We start from the raw sequence: 22,637 nt of genomic DNA, 5'->3' as shown, positions 1-22,637 counted from the left end.
TACACTCTTAACATTCAACTTTTGAATAGGCGCCAAACCAAAACACAATGTTAATTCTAGCTTTCTGACTATTGGAATATAGATGGCTTACTAGGCAGCAATTGGTGGAGCTGATTACATGTATAGCAGGCATTTAGTTTCCCCTGTTCAACGAAGCACATGCATGTACGTGTATTGTGTGGTTTTAACACAGTAATCCAGACAGTACAGCTTCCTGTACTGTCTGCTGTGGGGTCCAGGGTTTAGGTTTTAGCTCGGCCTGTAGGCGAGGGTTGAGAACTGTGACGTGGAGCTACGCTTTGCTTCTACCTGTCAGATATGTAAGGGTTCAGGGAGGTTAGTAATTACACCCACTGACATGCCATTACGGCTTGATTCATTAGAACGTTGTGGGGTGTGTCCGTTTCTGAATAATGCATCAGTGTCCAGGGGTTTACTGCGTTTGAAGGAAAGAAAATGTAGAAATATATGACATTTTAGGTACAACGAATCTTAGAACATTTGGTAGCCATTTACTGTCATACAAATGATCTTTCACTCTTCATCTGCATACATATAATGTCAGGTCTGTGTATTGGGAAGAACCTGACAATACAATGTTGTATCTTGATTTTTTTGGGGTCAAATCTCCGTAAAACTGTCACCGTAAAACACCAAATCTGAAACGCTGTCTGCCACAAATCTCTGCATGTAAGCCGTTAACTCAAAATCAATCGATACACACAATACAAAGACATCACAATACTCAAGTATTAATGTTTTTTCACAGTCTCGTCTAATGAAGTGCTCCAATATGAAGCTGCTGAGTCAATGTAAGGTGGGACATGTCAACAGACTGACAGTACGTGACTTTTTGTGTTTTTCAGTGTGCAAATTCAAGGCCCACAAGCGCTGTGCTGTCAGAGCCACTAACAACTGTAAATGGACAACCCTGGCTTCCATAGGGAAGGATATCATTGAGGATGAGGATGGGGTGAGTTTGCATGTTAAGAATTATCTTGACATTCCTTTAGGAGCTGCTAACTGGGGAAAAACTGTGGAGAAACATTGCTTTGTTTTGTTACCCATGATGGTTTAAAATGATATTCTGGAGGCTTTTAAGGGAAATACTGAAACACAAGAAAGGCATTTTTATCTTCTGTTACATAATAATGCAAAATGTGTTATAATGAGAGCGCTTTGACTCAACTTGTTCATGCTCATGGAGTCTTCAGTGTCGGAAAAAGCAGAGAGATTTGGATAAAAGTGCTCCCTAGGAGGGCCAGAAAGATGAAAGTAGACCGCGTGAAGGCTTCCCCAGTTCTTTACCCGCGTGCTGTGTTCAACCCACAGATTGCCATGCCTCACCAGTGGTTGGAGGGCAACCTGCCCGTCAGTGCCAAGTGTGCTGTGTGCGATAAGACGTGTGGCAGCGTGCTGAGGCTGCAGGACTGGCGCTGCCTCTGGTGCAAAGCTATGGTAAGACATCTGTGGCGCGTACGGCGATGCTTAATTTGCCTCCAGCTGGATCACGTTGAAACAGGATTAATTAAGAATGCAACAAGAAGCTCGACTGTTTGAATCGCGATGAAAACATTTAGGACAACAAAGAGCACCGTCTCGGCATTGAACGCAGCTTGTTGATAGCCTCGTACTTTAAAATGATGAATTGTTTGCAGCTTGTTAGCCTGGAACTGCAGCTCATCGTTTAGCACGCTAGCAACCCAAAATCAGGACCCAACATTTCACAAAGCAGCTGGAACGCTGCATTATTGCTTTTCAGTCATCGGGAAAACATTTTTCGCTCCTTATTGAGTAACTTCTTCCAGCTCTGCCTTTGAGAGAAGCTCTTAACCTATGAGCTGCACCGAGATAAGCAGCAAACAAATGGATGGAGCATTAAAAAAAAAACAGCCAGATGTTAAATTGTTAAATTAACCATTACAATAACAACAAAGCAGACATCTAAAGGGTAGAACAACATGAAAAATGATTTATTTATCTGTATGTTTTTTTTTTTACATCATTGTATCTCGAGGGAATTACATCATTGTTGTTGTGCATGTACATGAGAGAAAAGATTAGTCACTTTTTGCTGTTCTTCTAGGTGCACACCGCCTGCATGGACCTGTACCCTCGCAAGTGTCCTCTTGGTCAGTGCAAAGTCTCCATCATCCCCCCGACGGCACTCAACAGCATCGACTCCGATGGTAGGCCCCCCTCACACACACATGACGCAATGGCGCTGACTCACTCAAAGGGTCAGAGGCTGAGCAATCGTTACATTTCGAAAAAATGGGATTTCACCCCATTTAGTCGACCGATGTCTTCCTCCTGAACTTTGACCTTCCGCCCTGTCACATGGACGGGCGCTGGCAGGAGGGAAGAGAGGGACAATGTGATGATTCGTCCGCTGGAGAGCAGAGAAGAAGAAAAAAGACACTTTTATTATTCTTTCTTTGTATTATGTGTCTCACCAACAAATCCATACTTTCTTCCCAACTTCCTGCTGGTCGTATTAGAGCGAAGGACCGGCCGCTGGTATTTGTTCCGGGAAATTGCCAATTTCTTGTTTCGTGGCGAGGTGGTTAAAAATAGCCCGATGTGACAGGATGGCACACACCTCTCTGAAGGCTTAAAATAAATCATCTCCAGGCAAGATGTGTGTGAGAGAGGAATCATAATAAGATAAATCCTAACTTGCTGTCAAAATGGACACACACATTCGTCATCATGTGATATTTCATAAAAGCATGCAAGAGGAGCTGTGCAGATGGCTGTAAACCCCTCCAGGTTCCCTGTTCAGCAAAGTCTGTGTGCGTCGTCGGTTTTGCTTTGTTCATACATGACGACTCTGTCTTTCTCCATATATAAGTCTGTTTGTGTGTGTGTGTGTGTGTGTGTGTGTGTGTGTGTGTGTGTGTGCCTACCAGAGCCTGCATTAAACCCATTTTAGATGGAGATCAGCACCTGCGAGACAGACTCGGATAAGCGTGTGTGATTGAATTACTGTTGCGGAAGTCAATGAATGGGTCTCACGCACACACACACACACACACACACACATGCACACACACACAGTACACACAGAGCCTGTGAAAAGCTGGCATCGGCTAATTGGGAGGTGGATAAAAGGGAGGCAGAGAAAGGGAGGACGGGGAATCCAGATGACAGGAGGAGGACAAGAAAAAAACAGAAGAAGGAAAAAAGGCAAAGAAAAAAGAGACATATCCTTCCTCTCTCTCTCTCTCTCTCTCTCTCTCTCTCTCTCTCTCTCTCTCTCTCTCTCTCTCTCTCTCTCTCTCTCTCCTCACGTTCCAGTGCCCCCTCTGCCCAAATGCAGGCTGGCAAGAGGGGGCGTTTGGTTGTAATTGGCTGACGGGCAGACTCTAGCACGTGCTGGAGCGCTGTGACTCCCCTCCCTTCCCCTCTTCTTCTCCTCCACCCACCCTCCCTCAATCCATCCGTTACTGACAACAACATCCCAGAGAGAGAGAGAGAGAGAGAGGAAAGAGAGAGAAAAATCGAAGAGGGTAGACAGAGAGATTAGGGAGCAGAAGGAAGACGTGAAGGAGGATGCGGGGGGGAGAAGGGAAGGAGGGAGTGGTAGGAGTTGATAGAAGTGCCACTCACACGCACACACACACACACACACACACACACACACACACACACACAGACACACACATGGTGGAAGCCCCCATATGCACGGAGCTGTCAACGCAGTGGGGTGCACAGATTATGCTGCGAGCGCAGAAACCTCTTGTTGCATTACCTCCCACCGATTAGTCTGTGAGTGTGTGTGTGTGTGTGTGTGTGTGTGTGTGTGTGTGTGTGTGTGTGTGTGTGTGTGTGTGTGTGTGTGCGTTCGCGCTCTGCAAGGGAGCAAAACACGTGTTTTTGGCATGTGCTGCGCTCCCATGCATTATTACGCTCAGTCTGAGCACGCAGCGAGATGAGGTTGTGTAGCAATGATGTTGTGTCGCGATGAGGTTGTGTAGCGATGAGGTTGTGTAGCTTTGAGGTTGTGTAGAGATGAGGTTGTGTAGCGATGAGGTTGTGTAGAGATGAGGTTGTGTAGCGATGAGGTTGTGTAGAGATGAGGTTGTGTAGCTTTGAGGTTGTGTAGAGATGAGGTTGTGTAGCGATGAGGTTGTGTAGAGATGAGGTTGTGTAGCTTTGAGGTTGTGTAGAAATGAGGTTGTATACAGATGAGGTTGTGTAGCGATGAGGTTGTGTAGAGATGAGGTTGTGTAGCGATGAGGTTGTGTAGAGATGAGGTTGTGTAGCGATGAGGTTGTGTAGAGATGAGGTTGTGTAGCGATGAGGTTGTGTAGAGATGAGGTTGTGTAGAGATGAGGTTGTGTAGCTTTGAGGTTGTGTAGAGATGAGGTTGTGTAGCGATGAGGTTGTGTAGCGATGAGGTTGTGTATCGATGAGGTTGTGTAGCGATGAGGTTGTGTAGCTTTGAGGTTGTGTAGAGATGAGGTTGTGTAGCTTTGAGGTTGTGTAAAAATGAGGTTGTGTAGAGATGAGGTTATGTAAAGATGAGGTTGTGTAGCTTTGAGGTTGTGTAGAGATGAGGTTGTGTAAAGATGAGGTTGTGTATCGATGAGGTTGTGTAGCGATGAGGTTGTGTAGCGATGAGGTTGTGTAGAGATGAGGTTGTGTAGCTTTGAGGTTGTGTAGAGATGAGGTTGTGTAGAGATGAGGTTGTATAGAGATGATGTTGTGTAGAGATGAGGTTGTGTAGCGATGAGGTTGTGTAGAGATGATGTTGTGTAGAGATGAGGTTGTGTAGAGATGAGGTTGTGTAGAGATGAGGTTGTGTAGCTTTGAGGTTGTGTAGAGATGAGGTTGTGTAGAGATGAGGTTGTATAGAGATGATGTTGTGTAGCGATGAGGTTGTGTAGCTTTGAGGTTGTGTAGAGATGAGGTTGTGTAGCTTTGAGGTTGTGTAGAGATGAGGTTGTGTATCGATGAGGTTGTGTAGAGATGAGGTTGTGTAGAGATGAGGTTGTGTAGCGATGAGGTTGTGTAGAGATGAGGTTGTGTAGCTTTGAGGTTGTGTAGAGATGAGGTTGTGTAGAGATGAGGTTGTGTAGCTTTGAGGTTGTGTAGAGATGAAGTTGTGTAGCGATGAGGTTGTGTAGCAATGAGGTTGTGTAGCGATGAGGTTGTGTAGCTTTGAGGTTGTGTAGCTTTGAAGTTGTGTAGAGATGAGGTTGTGTAGCGATGAGGTTGTGTAGCGATGAGGTTGTGTAGCTTTGTGGTTGTGTAGAGATGAGGTTGTGTAGAGATGAGGTTGTGTAGAGATGAGGTTGTGTATCGATGAGGTTGTGTAGAGATGAGGTTGTGTAGAGATGAGGTTGTGTAGCGATGAGGTTGTGTAGCGATGAGGTTGTGTAGAGATGAGGTTGTGTAGCGATGAGGTTGTGTAGCTTTGAGGTTGTGGGTCACGAGCCAAACAACAGTGAAATGTTTCCAACAAATTACGAAAATCTGTGTTTCTAGATTCAGTAATATCAATGCATTTTCTAAAGTAAATATCAAACATTTGAATGTTTGGCATTACAGTCGTTTGTTGTGTTCATATTATAGTAAGTACTTTCATATCAGCTGCTCTGAATTTAATTTAAATGAATTCAATATGTTTAAACTCTATCTAATACAATGTATCTGTTAGTGTCCAAATATAATTATGTTATGTGTAAATCTGTAAATAAGTCAAGTTTAATCAGGCAGAAATTGCCAAATATTGGTGTCTGTTCATGGCGTAAGAGCTAAAGATTACGATGTAAACCCAACATGTAAATCTGTTAATCTAATAGTAAAATGTAACAAACAGATCAGGCAGGAAATGTAGAATATACATATATACATAATCAGAATCAGAAATGGTTTATTGTCAAGTACGTTGCACATGTAAGGAATTTGGCTTGGTGCATGACAATAAACATATATATATATATATATATATATATATATATATATATATATATATATATATATATATACATACATATATAATGTCACACAATTTAGTTGACATATACTGTTTAAACAAAAATGTGCAATGTACATTTATTAGATATTCATTCTAAATATGCTTAAGGCATATACTAGTTTATAAAAAAAAAACGGCTGTGGTAGCAGTTTGGCCACCAGCCTCGATTTGAGTAAGAATTAATCGTCTCACTTTAAAAACTCAGACAGACGTGCAAAAAATCAAATATAATGACATTACACCTTCTGGTCGTTTGAGTCGTATGAAGCTGAGTTAGTTTCCCCTGTTTCCCCTCAGGCTTCTGGAAGGCCACCTGCCCCCCGTCCTGTGCCAGTCCCCTCCTAGTCTTCGTCAACTCCAAAAGTGGCGACAACCAGGGGGTGAAATTCCTGCGCCGCTTCAAGCAGCTCCTCAACCCGGCTCAGGTGTTCGACCTGGTCAACGGCGGGCCGCACCTCGGGTGAGCCAAACAAACTCATGCACGGCCCGCGGGCCAGAAGCAGGGTTCTTACGGTCATGGAAAACTCATGGAGTCCTTGAAAAAAGTGAAATCCCAAATGTTTCGTAGAAGTCATGTAAAGGTGTTATATTCATGTGTTCATGACGTTCATTTACGCTGAGTTTGAAATAATTAATATGCTTTTAAAAGAAAGACGCTCAAAATATAAACAGGCATCTATATAAATGTGTATTCTTTTAATCAAACTATTGTCTCTCATTAATTTGTGTTATATATTTGCTGCTTTGGAATTCTCATTGTTAGTTTAAACACTACATTTACTCACTTTTTCATGTTTACACCCAGATTTCACAAAATGTTTGGTCATGGAAATTTGGTTTAAAGTCATGGAAATGTATTGGTCAAAATGTGTATGAACCCTGACTATAAGTCCTATAGGTTACGTGAATAAATGTGTGTGTGTGTGTGTTTGTCAGTCTGCGCCTGTTCCAGAAGTTCGACAACTTCCGCATCCTGGTGTGTGGCGGCGACGGGAGCGTGGGCTGGGTCCTCTCAGAGATCGACAAACTCAACCTCCACAAACAGGTAGCGCAGTGAACTCAAGTATCGTGAGAACTTTGCATGACGGTCGTTCTAAATAAATTCCCGAGTGCCGTCTATGGAAACACACATTAGGTAGATGATCCTCCTTTAAATGTCGAACTGGCCAGAACAGAATAAGCTGCAAGTAGATGTGTTTTTGGCCAATGTGCCAGTTGAGCTTTTTTTGCCTTTGCCCCTGGCCAGCTTACATAAAGACACACACTCGTTATAGACACACACACACACACACAGACCTCGTTTTGATTGGAGCAGGGATGAATTCCCCTCTGCACGTGTTTCAGTGCCAGCTGGGGGTGCTGCCCTTGGGCACGGGCAACGATCTGGCTCGGGTGCTGGGCTGGGGCCCTTCGTGCGACGATGACACCCAGCTGCCCCAGATCCTGGAGAAGTTGGAGAGGGCCAGCACCAAGATGCTGGACCGCTGGAGCATCATGACCTACGAGATTAAGATCCCGCCCAAACACAGCTGCCCCACCACGCCCGAGGGAGCCGACGACTGCCAGGTAGAAAAAGGAATTTCCCAGACGAAACCCTTTCTCATGACATACTTTTCCTAAATTGTTGTAATGTTTTAAGGATCCTCAACGTTTGTCTTCTCTCCAGTTTCACATTTCATCCTATGAAGACTCAGTGGCTGCTCACCTCACAAAGATCCTCAACTCTGAGCAGAACTCTGTGGTCATCTCCTCTGCCAAGTACGTGTTTAACACACCAGTTGTTTAAATAAAATACAATATACACGTGAACAGACATACAGCTGGTAGACATATTATAGGTGATACTGTGCTCAACTTTATTGTATATATATATATATATATATATATATATATATATATATATATATATATATTGTTCAAAGCAGAGCATCATTGTCTGTCTGTCCATCCATTTATATATCTATCTATCTATCTATCTATCTATCTATCTATCTATATATATATATATATCTATATATATATATATATATAGATATATATATCTATATATATATATATATATAGATATAGATATATACATATATATCTATATATATATATATATATATATATATATATATATAGATATCTTCATCTTTATATCTCCATATCTCTATCTATCTATATATATCTATATATATATATATATATATATAGATATATATCTTCATCTTTATATCTCCATATCTCTATCTATCTATTATCCATCCATCCATCTATCAGTAAGACAATAGTCCAATGGTCCAAAAGGGTGTTGGAATAAGTATGGGATGATTAATATAACAGGTTGCTTTATATACATATGACATATATACTGTGCATATATATATATATATATATATATATATATATATATATATATATACATACCTGTGTATACAGCAATTTGTATTTGTATTGGAAGTGATATTAACATGCACACAATAAATAACAATATAGAAAGAATTAAAAAAACAATCAGATACATGAAGGAATATAAAAAGATTGCAGAATTGAAAATAAGAAGAGTTTGTCCTACATTATAACATTTTAGCACCAAACACGACTGTTTTCTTCCCGTTGTTTAGGATCCTGTGTGAAACTGTGAAGGATTTTGTTTCCAAAGTGGGGAAAGCCTACGAAAAAAGCGCAGACAACACCGACGAGTGCGACACCATGTCTCTCAAAGTAAGCCTCAAGCACAAAGCAGTGGACATCCATCGCACGGCCTCCCTCCGTATCACGTTTCCTCTGAACGCCGCCGCGGCGCCACATCCACCCGTCTGTTTGTTCCCTCCAGTGTGCCGTCCTGAACGAGAAACTGGACTCCCTCCTCCAGGCGCTCAACTCCGAGAGCCAGGCGCTGCCGTCGCTCGCCCACTCCACCCCTCCCATCGTGGAGGAGGAGGAAGAGGAGGAGGAGGAGGCCAGCGAGGAGAGCCTGACGGAGCTGAAGGAGAAGCTGGAGGAGGAGGAGACGGAGAAAGGAGGCGGAGGGGCGCCGCACCAGCTGTTCAAAAGCAGAGAGCAGATGATGCTGCGGGCCAACAGTCTGAAGAAAGCCCTGCGACAGATCATAGAGCAGGCCGAGAGAGGTAGCTACATATATATAAAGATATATTACCTTCATGTGTTTTATTCAGTCAATCGTTACAATACAATAAGTAAAGCCACAATCTAATACACAAAACAGAAAGACTGAAAAGGTGTAGGTAGAAGCATAATGCTTATATATTCCTATCCTAAATTCTTATCAATAAAATCAGATAATTAATTTGATATAAATAGAAAAAACATATATATATATATATATATATATATATATATATATATATATATATATATATATATATATATATATATATATATATATATATATATATGTACACATACATTTCATTCACACTTCTAACCCTCAAAAATTGTTTTATAAACAATCCTTTTGAATACCAAAAATGAGTTGACCGTTCCATACTTTAACTCCTACAATAGAAATACATCTTTTAATCCCTATTTTAGCTTTTTGTACAGTAAACCTTTGTACACAGTCTGGCAGTGACTTTGCTTTAGCTCTGTACATTATTAATATACCAAATCATTCAATTTCATAACATGTGATCTGACAAACAATGGATTTGTGTGTGCATAATATATGTATATATATGTGTATATATGTGTATTAACTACCATCCAATGTTGTCCTACGTTTTTGAAACTGTGTTTTTGTGAGGGGAAAAGGGGCATAAATGAATGCTTATCATGCAACCATTGTTTTAGGATGTCCTGCACAATGCGTGGCGGCGTACCGTATTATCTGTTTAACCCTCACTGCCCGTTTCCTTAGTGGTGGACGAGCAGAACTCCCACACGGAGGACACCGAGCTGCCGTCTCCCCTGGAGTTCAGGAAGGACAGCGAGGACGAGAACAGAGACAGCGAGAAGGACGAGGACACCAAGGAGCTGGAAGCGGTGACATGTGAGTCTCGAATCTCTGAACCCGCTCCTCCATCCTGGGCCCTTTCCAAAACACTTAACCTGTCCAGCCGTGCCTCTTTGATTTCCAAGTGTCCCGCCTTGCCAGCTGGCATTGTTCTCAGTCACTTAAAAGATATTTAATTTAATTAGTGGTCCGAGGCCTATTTTAAGAAGATAACTGATGCGTTAAAGCGCATTCCTTCCCTCTTTGTTCTACTGAGAGAGGGAAACATTGCTATTCCCATCATTTACTTCCATAACGCAGCATCGCCCTCCTCCTAATTGTAAACAGAAGACTTTTAAGATTACTCTACTTTGGGAAGTGAATTGGTGCAACAGGAGATCACACAGGATTTAAATGTCGCCCCCTTGTGTATATTGCACCACAGAGAACCAGAGCTAATGAAAAAAAAAAAAGTGCTGCTGACGCAAATCATAAACTCAAGGATTAGGGCTAAAAGCGCACAGAGAAAACCCTGCTCTCCTGTCATATTCCATCTCTTGCACCAGGCCAAGCTGTTTATCCCTCCATCTTCAGTCTCTGCAACAGTAATAACAGCAACGGAGGACTTCTTAATAATACTAATAATAATAATAATAAGTCATTTAACCTGCGGGACAATCATGAAGCCTGCGCGTGCCTGTTTATATGTACGTATCTGAACCTGTGTAATTCAGGCAGCCTTGTATGTGGATGCACACGCATGTGTGAATGTCTATTGTGCCTCTTAGTGTGTGTGTGTGTGTATGTGTGTGTATGTGTGTGTGTGCGACGGCCACAGGATGTGTTATTGTCTTCGGGGCAGAAGTTCTTCCTGTTTATCATAAGGCCGCTTCCTTCTTTCCTTCCTTCCACACATTTTCCAGCCGCTGGAAGACGAGGAGGTATCAGTCCAACACCCTCTGCTTTGTATCCTCTCTATGTTTCCTCCTCTCGCCTCCTTACTCCTTCCTGACCTGGACACAAATCAAAAAAAACAATCAGAAGGGAACAGAAGGGATTGTGAAATCCGTGTTTCAGTAAATCTCAGTCCCAAACCCGTGTGTGCTTGTGTGTGTGTGTGTGTGTGTGTGTGTGTGTGTGTGTGTGTGTGTGTGTGTGTGTGTGTGTGTGTGTGTGTATCCCCGTGGGGGTCAGCGTGAGCAGCGAGGACGCTCTGTGGAGAACACGCGATGTGTGGATGCCGTCATCGTGCGCTCACACGGAAAAACAGCCGAAAGCTAAAAAGAAGAGAAGCTCTACCTAACTAAGCACGCACATTTCTGAATGAGACAAATATGAACTTAAATTGCACGGGATGAACATATTTCTGCGTATATGTATGCACATGTGCACAGCTGATTATCTTCCTTCAATAAATATTGAAAAAAATCTAAAATCTTTCTTATTAGTGGCTGACAAATCCAGCTTGTACATGCACAACAATACAAATGTATCTCCCAAAGCCTTCAGTGTAAAGCATCATCTTCACATATTTAAACTTACAAAAACAATGTTTTAAACTTCACACCTACATTATAAAAATACTCCTGTTAACTTAAGAATCACAGTGCCAGTTTTTTTCTCTAAAATTACATTTCTTAATACCTATTTGCTTTTATCCATTCTCTGCTTTTATTCTGAAGGGTTGAATAAAAGTACTAATATTCAGTATGTGTACTGTTATGAATATGAATAAAATGTTTCAATATCAACTGACCTTGATTATCAACCTGATTATGCGGACTATTGTCAATTATTGTCAAAGACGGCTTCTACTTTTTTAAATTATAGTTAGTTTTCTCCCCAATATGGCACCCAAAGCAGCTGGGGAGAGTTTTGTTGTGGGATGCCCCCTGGTGGGATGAGAGGGGTGGCATCACATTTTTTTAAAGTTTAGAAAAAAGTGCTGTAATTGTGTACCCTCTATTGTGCTAACCACACATTATGAACAACTTGAGCACAGCAACACATTGATATGAGTGACAGGAACCTTTCTTTCCGTCTCCAGCCGCCAAGAGTCCCTGTTCTCCCACGGAGAGGAGGGTGAGCCGCAGCACCCAGTCCTACAGCTCCTTCACCATCACGCCCTTCACCACCAGCAAGGAGAACCTGCCCGTGCTCAACACCCGCATCATCTGCCCCGGTAAGCACCGAATCTCTATTTCCTTCCCCTCAGCTGACCTTCACGAAACACACAAAGACAGGACTTGGATATTTCGGCTCAGCCTCGTGTGACAGATGTCTGTGTGTGTGTGTGTGTGTGTGTGTGTGTGCAGGATTGCGGGCGGGTCTGGCTGCCTCCATCGCCGGCAGCTCCATCATTAGCAAGATGCTGCTGGCTAACATCGACCCCTTCGGCGCCACGCCGTTCATCGACCCCGACCTCGACTCACTGTAAGCGTCTCCTCCCATCTTCGTCACCGTTTCAACGTCCGTCATTTTGTCCTTGGTATATTTGCGAGCGCGCTTACGGCTTACTGACTGTTCGTCTTCTTGTTTCTCCGCCCAGAGAGGGCTACATGGAGAAGTGTGTGATGAACAACTACTTCGGCATCGGCCTGGACGCCAAGATCTCCCTGGAGTTCAACAACAAGCGAGAGGAGCACCCGGAGAAATGCAGGTGAGACGCCCGGGCATCCCTTTAGCCAACCAGGCAGCATCAATGAATCAAGAAGGTTCTTCATTGGTTACATTTGTATATTGACAAAGCCTTACTTATGATTAAAGTGTGTTCTGCCTCATGCCCTCCATTTATTATGATTAGTCAAGCTGATGTTGCTTGTTTCCTTGTATTACAATCCCTGTAATCCCGTGTTCATCCCCTCTGCTCATGCTTATAATGCATAAATAATTGTACTAAGTGAGAAGCCCTTTCTGGTGTCTGGGTGCTTTATAACTGCTCTCCTCCCATCTGTCCGGCCGTGAAAAGGCCTTTTGTTTTTTCACCACACCCTCTGCTCCGTCCCACGCAGGAGTCGCACCAAGAACATGATGTGGTACGGCGTCCTGGGCACGAAGGAACTTCTGCAGAGAACCTACAAGAACCTGGAGCAGAAGGTCCAGCTGGAGGTGAGAAAGCGAGGACACAGGTGTTTACTAGAATCTACTAGACACGCGTAGTCCCGGGCAGCTGGAGGCGGCAATCTGCAACCGGTGGGGAGTGATTTAGATGAAGAGGTTCCTCGCCACTTCTCAAGAGTCTCTCCTGAGCTGCTGCTTAATCTCCTCCGCGTGTCGCAGCGGCGTTGCGGCTGTGAGGGGGGAAGCATGATCCCGCAACCGCGCGGCTTATTTCTCACCTTAAATTTATGCGGAGGCTGATTTGGAGCGTTCGGGGGAGACAACGTGTCCAGAGCAGCCGGCGGCTGACGCGCTTCTCCAGTCGGGAAATGTACAAAGAAAAAGAAAAACACCTGCGGCCCGGTGATTGGTGTGCTCATCTGGTCGGGTGCAGGAGAGTCATGAAGGGAGGTCCTCCAAATATCAGGTCCCAGGGAAATAAAGACAAAGTTGAAATAGTCTGCTGAGACTATTTAAGTCCTTTTAGAGAAAATAATGAAATTGTTTCAAATATGGAAACCTGCTTAAACATTTGGGTATTCAGGTTTAATGCCATAAATATCTTAAATGCCCATTTATACTACAGAAATTTTTGATTACGTTCAATGACAAATGGTCTTTTTTTGCTTTATGGCTCTTTGCTTTTGCTGTGAAATTGGATTACAGTGGAAAAAAAGGTAGCAAATATATTAGATTTTACAGGTGTATGACACATTTTGATATGCTGAGTATCGCGATATTATTTTTTTGTGATGCTGTGTTGAATTTATAAAAACAGTATTAATGGATAGTTTACATGCAGACAGTGTTGTGGTGCTGGACTGTGACACATGGACATGTGGATCCCAAGCTACAAAAGCTAACTTATTTTGACTCAGATTTTTTTATGTGAATGGTGTCGTGTTTTGTATGCTTTTAAAATATATATATAAAAAACAAAAACTCAATATATCATATACGTATATTGAATTAACCCCCTGAATCATGATACATATCCTATTGCTAGATGCACAGCCCTGTTAGATCCGATGTTCGTGAAACCTGCCGACTCCCTGGCTCTCCCCTGTGGACACACACAGCTTCTCCCTTCACTCACTGGTCCGCTCGGTTCTCTTCTGTCTTCCCCAGTGTGACGGCCAGTACATCCCACTGCCCAGCCTCCAGGGGATCGCAGTGTTGAACATTCCCAGCTACGCAGGCGGGACCAACTTCTGGGGCGGCACCAAGGAGGACGATGTGAGTACCACTGCACCAGAGGAGCTCCATCCAGATACTCATAAGACCACCTTTAGGGAGGAAAAAAGGGAGGGTTTTTTTCGATGCTCCACCTCTCACTCGTTTTCTCTGTTGTTAAATACGGAACGACTGCCTGGATCCTGGGTTAGCATGACCCCGATAGCATGGAGGTGCAGGGGGAGGGATGCTTAGAGAGATATTTGTGCTTGTTTGTTTAAGGCCCAGAGTACAAGGGCTGCTGAGGGATTAGAGTCAGTTTGCACGCACACACAGACACACACACAAACACACACACACACACCCCTAAGTGAGCCCCTGCAGAGTTTACCCTTGGACACACATACAGTCTGTGCATTTGCCGTTATGTAACAGTTTTGCTGGAGCGGAGGATACGGGGAGAGGACATTTAGTTATTGCTCACACACACACACACACACACACACACACACACACACACACACTAATACATTACAATTTAAGTTAGGGTTTAATCAGTCTTAGTCTCACATAGATCTATTAGTTTAGTGGTTTAATCTGCTCCAGCAGTGGACGCAGGACGCTTTGCTCAATGTGTTTTGGTTTCCCTCTAGTGACTCGGGCCACACATGACAGCACATCATGCTGTTGGATTGTTTTATCTCAGCCAAATGTATCCAGACATTTTTTTAATAACTTGTTTTGACTGAGCCTCTCTCTATGTTCTCGGGCAGATGCTGACTCGGCATTGCGTTGACCTTTTCACGGGCAGTTTGCGGGCAGAGATCAATAGCAGAGCCTCTCCTTTCAGAAACAATTCATTTCTCATTCCGGCTGCAGCCGAACTGAGCTGACGGGGCGACCCGTCTGCTTTGTTTTTACAGATATAGAGGAAATATACAGCGATACGGGCTCACAATTACACTAAAGGAGCAGGCTGATGGGGAGGTTTTATGTTTCTCTCCCTGTCAACAAAGGTCATGAACAGACCCAAGCGAACAATCAATATTGTGGCAGCATTTTTTATATGTATTTTTTTCTTATAATAATTATCCAGGCCTGTATTTGTGATTCATTGGACATTACCTCTACATTATATTGAGCCAGTCAACTCATCAAGATTACTATAAAAAACTTCAGCTCAGTTTTATTAATATATGCGATAACACTTTCTTTGACGTGTTATAATTTGCGCTGTAGAATTATATTTAAAAGCACTGATGAAGAATTCATTCATCATTTTTTTAAGGATCATAGTGTATAATAAATCCTTTAGTTTTAATATATTTTTTTGTAATGAATTACAGGCACTGTTATGTTATTATAAGTTACTACTATAAGTTGCTACTGTATGCTTTAAGTAAAGTGTAAAAAAGTCTATGCAATATCATTACAAAAAAGTTATCAAATGAATGTATACTTTCCTGAAAGTAAACCATGACCACTTAAAGTAACTTATAATCACAGTATAATGCATTATAACTATGAAAGCATTATGAATATTTATGAGTGCTTATAACTATAATTATATCATGCCAAATGCAGATTATATTGCATTATAATTATATTTATGATGCATAATGGATATGGGCGTCCTAGAAAGTGTTAACATATATTACATTAGTGCATTATAAATGCTTTTTTTTCAATGTGCATCATCAGTAAGAACAAAAGGATTTGTGTCTCAGATAGCGTTGGGAAGTGGAGACGTTTTGAGAAGCGGATGAAGGTATTTCGTTGCTTGCTGATGTCATCACTCTGTCGTGCAGATCTTCTGCGCCCCGTCGTTTGACGATAAGATCCTGGAGGTCGTGGCTGTGTTTGGGAGCATGCAGATGGCCGTGTCCAGGGTCATCAAGCTGCAACACCACCGCATTGCACAGGTGAGACGGCACGATAAACAACATGAAGAGAAAATACACACATACAGGGAGGTGTATATGTGATGCGTGTGTCTCTCTGCCCCAAAATCAGTGCCGGACAGTGAAGATCACCATCCTGGGGGACGAGGGAGTTCCCATTCAGGTGGACGGCGAGGCCTGGATCCAGCCGCCCGGCGTCATCAAGATCCAGCACAAGAACAGAGCTCAGATGCTCACCAGAGACCGGGTGAGACAGAGGGGTTTGGGTTCTGGTAGATGGACGACGCTTTGCAAGAATTGCTTCTCGTGATCCGCGCTCATTCCTTTCCCGATTTCCCTCCCGCAGGCGTTTGAGAACACGCTGAAGTCGTGGGAGGACAAGCTGAAGTACGACAAGCCTCCTCTGCGGCCTCACCTCTACCCGCAGCAGTCGGTGGACCTGGCAACGGAGGAGGAGGCCGCCATGGTGCAGATGTGCGCCCGAGCTGCCGAGGAGCTCATCACCAGGTAAGCGTGCGCGCAGGCTTCACGGATGTGTTAAATCGTCATTTATGTCATTATTTGTGTTATAAATGCTGCCCACTGATCACAGGATATGCGAGGCTGCGAAGACCAATGGGTTTTTGGAGCAGGAGCTGGCTCACGCCGTTAACGCCTCGTCTCACGCCATCAACAAAACACACCCCAAGTTCCCGGAGGTAAGCGAGCGACACGACTCGCACAGCACGTCGTGTTTTTCCGCTCTAGGGGGAGCATTGGGATGCCGCTGTGTGTCAGGTTTAAACCCACGTTTTCATGAACCTGTGAGTGCCGTGTCCAGGGAAGCTGCAGTTTGTGTTTCAACGCAGTTTAGATTGAAATTTAAAACATTTAAATATTTCTCTGTGTATGTTGTTACAGATTAAAGCGTGGCACATTTCCCTCCCTTTTTAAAGACAATTCTTGGTAACCTGACAAACTGAAAAGGCCAAGTTATTGCAAGCAAGTACTCACCAAGTGCCTTAAATGTGCATTCTCTCTCCTGACCACCAGGGGGCCACTCCTCTGGTTGTATAGAAGTCTATGCTTCATGTGTTAAAGCTGCATTCTCTCTCCTGACCACCAGGGGGCCACTCCTCTGGTTGTATAGAAGTCTATGCTTCATGTGTTAAAGCTGCATTCTCTCTCCTAACCACCAGGGGGCAACTCCTCTGGTTGTATAGAAGTCTATGCTTCATGTGTTAAAGCTACATTCTCTCTCTTGACCACCAGGGTGCGACTCCTCTGGTTGTATAGAAGTCTATGCTTCATGTGTTAAAGCTACATTCTCTCTCTTGACCACCAGGGGGCGACTCCTCTGGTTGTATAGAAGTCTATATAAATGACTCTACTTCTCTCTTGATTTATTCCCTCAGTAAACATTGTAAACATGAGTTTAAATCTCTCAATCTCTAGTTTCAAGTCTTCTTCAATACAACATGATGATCATTTAGTAAATTATGGTCATTTAGAGTCAAACAGACCATAAAGCAGGGGATGTCTTGTGATTGACAGGTCACTGCCACAGCGGTCTCCGGTCTGGGAGTTGTCTGTGTTTTCTTTTCTTTTCATGACAGTTTATTGTAGCATTTATTCACCGAAAATCTCCTTATTCTGTGTACGGTTGCACTTAGCTCCGCCCTCTCATGTCACTTCTCGTTAAAAAAAACAAAAAAAAAGATGGCAACGGGCAAAAAGCACAAACTCAAGCCTTCCAAACCGTCGGCCACAAACCAATGGCATTTGACAAATGCTCAAAACGAGAATAGCTGCCAGAATTGTAACATAGAGTATGCTTTCACTGCTGCGGTTATAGTACACTATGTTATACTAAATACCGGTTGTGTCCCGTTTCCAGAGTCTGACCAGAAACACGGCCATCGAGGTGGCCAGCACCGTCAAGGCTCTGTACAACGAGACCGAGTCTCTGCTGTTGGGCCGAGTCTCTCTGGTGAGTCATGGAGGAGAGTTTATCCTGATACTATTGGCTTTATTTCACTTTTACGCCACATTAAAGGATGATTCTGGTTTAATATAATTTGCTGTCTTCTTGTGTTCCCCCTTGCAGCAACTGGACCCCCCAGAGGAGGATCAGCTGTCCAGTGCTCTGCAGAGTGTGGATCTGGAACTGGGCAAACTGGGAGAGATCCCCTGGCTCTACCACATCCTGCAGCCCAACGACGAGGAGGTGAGCAGTCTCCTCTGGACACACACACACACACACACACACTCACACACACATATGAAGATGCCACCACTGTGTTTTACCATCACGTAAAAAGCCCTCCGCACGCATGCTGTGTATGTCTTCTGTGTATCGAGAGAGCTGAGTAGCTAAATGAAAGGCTATAGGTTGACTGTGCTTATGTACCAGGACCACTCTCTGGGTTACGGCAAGAGGAACAGCCGCAGCAGCATGTTTCGCATAGTGCCCAAGTTCAAGAAGGAGAAGGCCGCCAAGAAGACGAGCCCTCAGTCAGGTAGGGCTGTGCCCACTTTTCCCTCTCTAGCGAACGGACAGCAGGTCGGCTTAAAGGACGGGGGAGTCAGAGTCCGCATCTCTGTCGGCCTCATTACACCGCTGTCACTGCTTTGGTTTGAAGGGACGGCAGCGTTTAATCTGAGGGCGCAAATACATCTTCATGAGAAGCTAAGCAAGATTTTGGTTTGAGGTTTAAGTTCAGAGTGAAGAATGCATGTTATGTCGTTCTGCGTCCCTCGCCTTCGAAGGCCGCAGAACTCATTTCACACTTTAGTCGGGTTACACGGCGCTACGACCTTCGGTCAGTGTCCCCTTTGCTCGCCGCTGTAGCCAGCTGGCGCTCATGCTAGTACTTCCGCTAGCACTCCGTTAGCGCTCCGCTAGCTCCCCGACAACCACTGAAGGTAGCGGGACCAGCCCCGACTTGGGCAGCGGGGAGCTAGCAGCAGGAGCGGGGAGCTAGTGGCAGCGCTAGCTAGCGCCGCTCCTAGCTTGCTACAGCGGGACACTGACCGGAGGTAGGAGCGGCTTGTAACCCGACTTTTACGGTAGATTATTGAATACGTCCACTGGCGGAGAGCAGGACGACGAGTGTCATCATTAGTGCTGTATGACCACTGTGTTTACACTCACACACTGCACGTTAAAGACGCACACACACACACACACAAGCGCACGCACACTCAACAAACTCAGTTCTTTTCCCGACAAGTCCACGCGTAATGGTCTCGCTTGGTAGGGAACACGCAGAATGTGTGTGTGTGTGTGTGTGTGTGAGGTGTCACATCCCACATGTCTGACCTCCAACCATCAACTCGCACCCCCCTCCCCCTACCCCCTCCATTCATGCTCTCATCTGGCCGTCTACGCGGCTTCACAAGGCACAAAGTCAGGAGAGGAACGAGGCCGCAGAGCCTGCAGGGATCAAAAACATCTCACGGGAACACGACACGGTCGGAAAATCTCAATCTTTTTGTTCTATATCTGGCTTCCAGATGACCCAAATGTGACTCTGCGTTGCTGCGCATTAAGTGGGTTGATGTTGTGACCAATAGGAGCACGTCAGCAGGCAGAAGGGGTGAAACAGTGTCGGCCCTTCCTCTCGTGGCAGGCTGGTTCTTGATTAGCTGTGTTTCCTGCAGACCGCCTCCCTTTACTTCCTACTTTCTCTGTGTGTTCTGATATTGGTCGATGATATGCATGCCACTCCCCTCCTCCCTCCAGTCTTCCTGGAACGGCATCGGCCGCCGCCTTGTTCTCACCAACCTTTGGCCTTTGTCGAACTCCTCCGCCAGCTGCCGCCACTGCTCTCCCTCTTCCCTTCCTCTCTGGTGCTCTCCCTCCATCTTTATTCCACCTTCCATGATTGATTCACCACAAAAGTTGTGCCCATTCGTGGGGGTTGTGTGTGCAAATATCAGATTCCTGAGAGTGCACGAAAGGGACAAGTGCGAGAGTGAGTGCTTTTGGTGTGTGTGTTTGTGTGTGTGTGTGTGTGTGTGTGTGTGTGTGTGTGCGTGCGTGCGTACCTGTGAGGCGCCCTGAGCCCCTCTCTGCTCTGCCCCGTGTGTGTGTGTGTGTGTGTGTGTGTGTGTGTGTGTGTGTGTAGTGGAAAGATGGGGCACAGAGGAGGTGGGCGTCTGGCTGGAACAGCTGAGTCTGGGCGAGTACAGAGACACCTTCATCCGACACGACATCAGAGGCTCGGAGCTGCTGCACCTGGAGAGAAGGGACCTGAAGGTACACACACACACACACACACACACACACACACACCTCGACCCCTCAGTGAATCTGTGTGACCCGTCTCGTCCAACCCACAATCAACTCTTTCTCTCTTGTCTACTGGACTTCCTATGCTCTTTATCCTGTTAGATGTCTTCCCTGTTTTGCCACCTCTGCTCTGCATCGCTCTGCTTGGCTTCTTTACTGTCTGGTCGTTGCTTTGTGGAAGAGTCTTCGCTGTAACCCACTAACTCTGTGTGTGTCCTGAAGAGGGGAAAGCTGGGAGGGGATGGGATGGATCAAACTGGGCTGGTTGGTGAAGGGCCAAAAGTGCAAAGTCAGGCAGTGAGTTTAGTTGTGGTATTATATGAATGAATCTTTAAAAAAAAAAAAAAAGAGAGGAGGAGGATGAAATTAGACAGTGTCATTTGTTTTTACACGAATATACTAACATGCACAGATCACAAATTCCCACACGTCCACTTTGTTTGTTCCGATCCGTTGGAAAAGTGGAAAAAAACAAGCTCCTCTTTCATCTGTGAGGAAACGCGTCCACGATTACTTTGCCAGAGTGAAATCGCCTCGTATGGATCACAAAGTGTGAAGTAGGACATTTTTTTACTTGGCCTTTTGCAGTTGAACTTGTCGCTGCTCTCTGGTGGTCAAATGGAGGTACTGTTTCTAAATGAACTCATGTTCATGTTCAATGTCTTTGGATTTCCTCGAGATTTCTTGTCAGTAATTGACCGACATATGTGCCGATATCAGTAAACCTGAGATGAGACGTTTGCCCTGTGGTGTGGTTCTTAAACTCGGGCCGCAGGACGTCAGTGTGGTGACACCCACGCGCACCCTCATTCCACCGTCAGCCGTCTCATCCGTCCAGTTTGCTGTGTCGCTTTCCCGTTTTGTCATAACCATTTAAAGTACGGCAGAAATAAGTTCATCCGTTAGTCCATCAAATCAAAAGCCAACACGTGTTCACATTTCATCGAGCATTCATTTTCATTTTGAAGCAAACGTTCACTGGTTTTCCCATGTGAATATTTGCTTTTTGTCTTCGTATTCTGTGAATGTAAAATTGTATCTACTTTAATTTCAATAGGTCAAACTAAACAAGGCATTTGAATTTGCCAACTTTTTTTTATTGAGTATAGTTTAATGATGGTTATACCAAATGATGAATTGAATAATCAAGAAAAGAATGGACAGATTAGTCGATAATAAAAAGTTCTGGGTAAACGATTAAACAAACACTGACACCTCTGTTGACTTACTAACTAAAGGAATATATAAATGATGTATTTTTAATTCAGCACATCACTGTGCTGAGGTTACCAGGAGAGCAGAGCGAGTGTTTGGTAATCCAGACCCTGGTGCCACATAAACCTTCTTTTTCTTTAAAGAAAAAGAAAATGATGTTTTTATGTTTTGAATGTGTTTGTTTCACTGCTGACCACAGACCAAAAAATACATGCTCATTCTGTTTTGCGAGAGCGACCGACGCCACTGAGTGACTCCCACAGCGTCTCGTGAACAACGGCAGCAGCTCGTTCAGATGACGCCCTGTTGACTCCTCACAGTTATTCTGTTCAAGTGTCGCGACAAAGAAACATGCAAATCTGTCATTTTATCATTTAAACCCGTGAAAAATGTGTATTTGATAGTATTTGGTGACAAACTTAAAGTAATTGGCCTCTTTGGCAATGGTGGTGGTGCAAAAAGTGATGTGACAGTTCATCTGGATGTCCTGGCAGTCCATCCCATAGTCGCTGAGACATTTCACTCATAACCAAAGAGAAAAGGTGCGATCCTCTGGGCGTCATGGACGCCTGCGGAAAAGGACTTTGCAAATCCATCTGTTGGTGTGGTCGATATTTGTAGTGTTACACCATAAATGCGTGAGTGTGTTTTTAATGTGCTGGGCTTCTTCTTTCAGGATCTGGGGATATCGAAAGTGGGTCATATGAAGAGAATTCTCCAGGGAACTAAAGACCTGGCCAAGGCCTCTATGGTTGACCTCTAACCCCGGGAAGCAGACAAACCGGAGAGGGGACGCAGACGTTCCCCTCACGTCGGCGGGAGAGTTTGGCAGCACCGCAGGCAGCGAAGGCGACGATAGGTATTCGAGGAGAGCTGGATTTTAATTTTATTATTTTCATTTTGTATCCCTCTGCTGAGAAAGCCTTTGTGATGTTGTTAACAAGATGACGTCGGTGTGTTCGTTTGTGCTTCGGTGCCAAAATGACAGTCGGGAAAGCGGATTGAAATGCAAGAGGACTTCATGGATCTTCACACACACACACACACACACAC

The 22,637-nt window shown here is 44.3% G+C and overlaps 1 protein-coding gene across 1 annotated transcript in view; it reads left to right on the top strand.

Moving 5' to 3' along the window:
• dgkh (diacylglycerol kinase, eta) overlaps positions 1 to 22,347 on the top strand; it is a gene marked incomplete at both ends in the record, with an annotated part of 52,303 nt that extends 29,956 nt beyond the window's left edge. Inside the window, 24 exons of the mRNA XM_079231342.1 lie at positions 867 to 973; positions 1,333 to 1,458; positions 2,087 to 2,189; positions 6,284 to 6,446; positions 6,923 to 7,031; positions 7,331 to 7,552; positions 7,653 to 7,744; positions 8,593 to 8,692; positions 8,805 to 9,099; positions 9,849 to 9,980; positions 11,971 to 12,105; positions 12,239 to 12,356; positions 12,472 to 12,582; positions 12,935 to 13,031; positions 14,151 to 14,258; positions 16,004 to 16,117; positions 16,209 to 16,343; positions 16,443 to 16,603; positions 16,689 to 16,794; positions 17,973 to 18,065; positions 18,183 to 18,302; positions 18,489 to 18,594; positions 20,206 to 20,336; positions 22,261 to 22,347. Of these exons, the coding sequence (XP_079087468.1) occupies positions 867 to 973; positions 1,333 to 1,458; positions 2,087 to 2,189; positions 6,284 to 6,446; positions 6,923 to 7,031; positions 7,331 to 7,552; positions 7,653 to 7,744; positions 8,593 to 8,692; positions 8,805 to 9,099; positions 9,849 to 9,980; positions 11,971 to 12,105; positions 12,239 to 12,356; positions 12,472 to 12,582; positions 12,935 to 13,031; positions 14,151 to 14,258; positions 16,004 to 16,117; positions 16,209 to 16,343; positions 16,443 to 16,603; positions 16,689 to 16,794; positions 17,973 to 18,065; positions 18,183 to 18,302; positions 18,489 to 18,594; positions 20,206 to 20,336; positions 22,261 to 22,347 (3,071 nt within the window). The remainder of the gene's footprint in view (positions 1 to 866; positions 974 to 1,332; positions 1,459 to 2,086; positions 2,190 to 6,283; positions 6,447 to 6,922; positions 7,032 to 7,330; positions 7,553 to 7,652; positions 7,745 to 8,592; positions 8,693 to 8,804; positions 9,100 to 9,848; positions 9,981 to 11,970; positions 12,106 to 12,238; positions 12,357 to 12,471; positions 12,583 to 12,934; positions 13,032 to 14,150; positions 14,259 to 16,003; positions 16,118 to 16,208; positions 16,344 to 16,442; positions 16,604 to 16,688; positions 16,795 to 17,972; positions 18,066 to 18,182; positions 18,303 to 18,488; positions 18,595 to 20,205; positions 20,337 to 22,260) is intronic.
• Between the last annotated feature and the right edge of the window lie 290 nt (positions 22,348 to 22,637).

Source organism: Taurulus bubalis, assembly GCF_910589615.1.
Source record: "Taurulus bubalis genome assembly, chromosome: 15".
NCBI classification, from domain to species: Eukaryota; Metazoa; Chordata; class Actinopteri; order Perciformes; family Cottidae; genus Taurulus; species Taurulus bubalis.
This window is presented reverse-complemented; position numbering and strand designations above follow the sequence as displayed.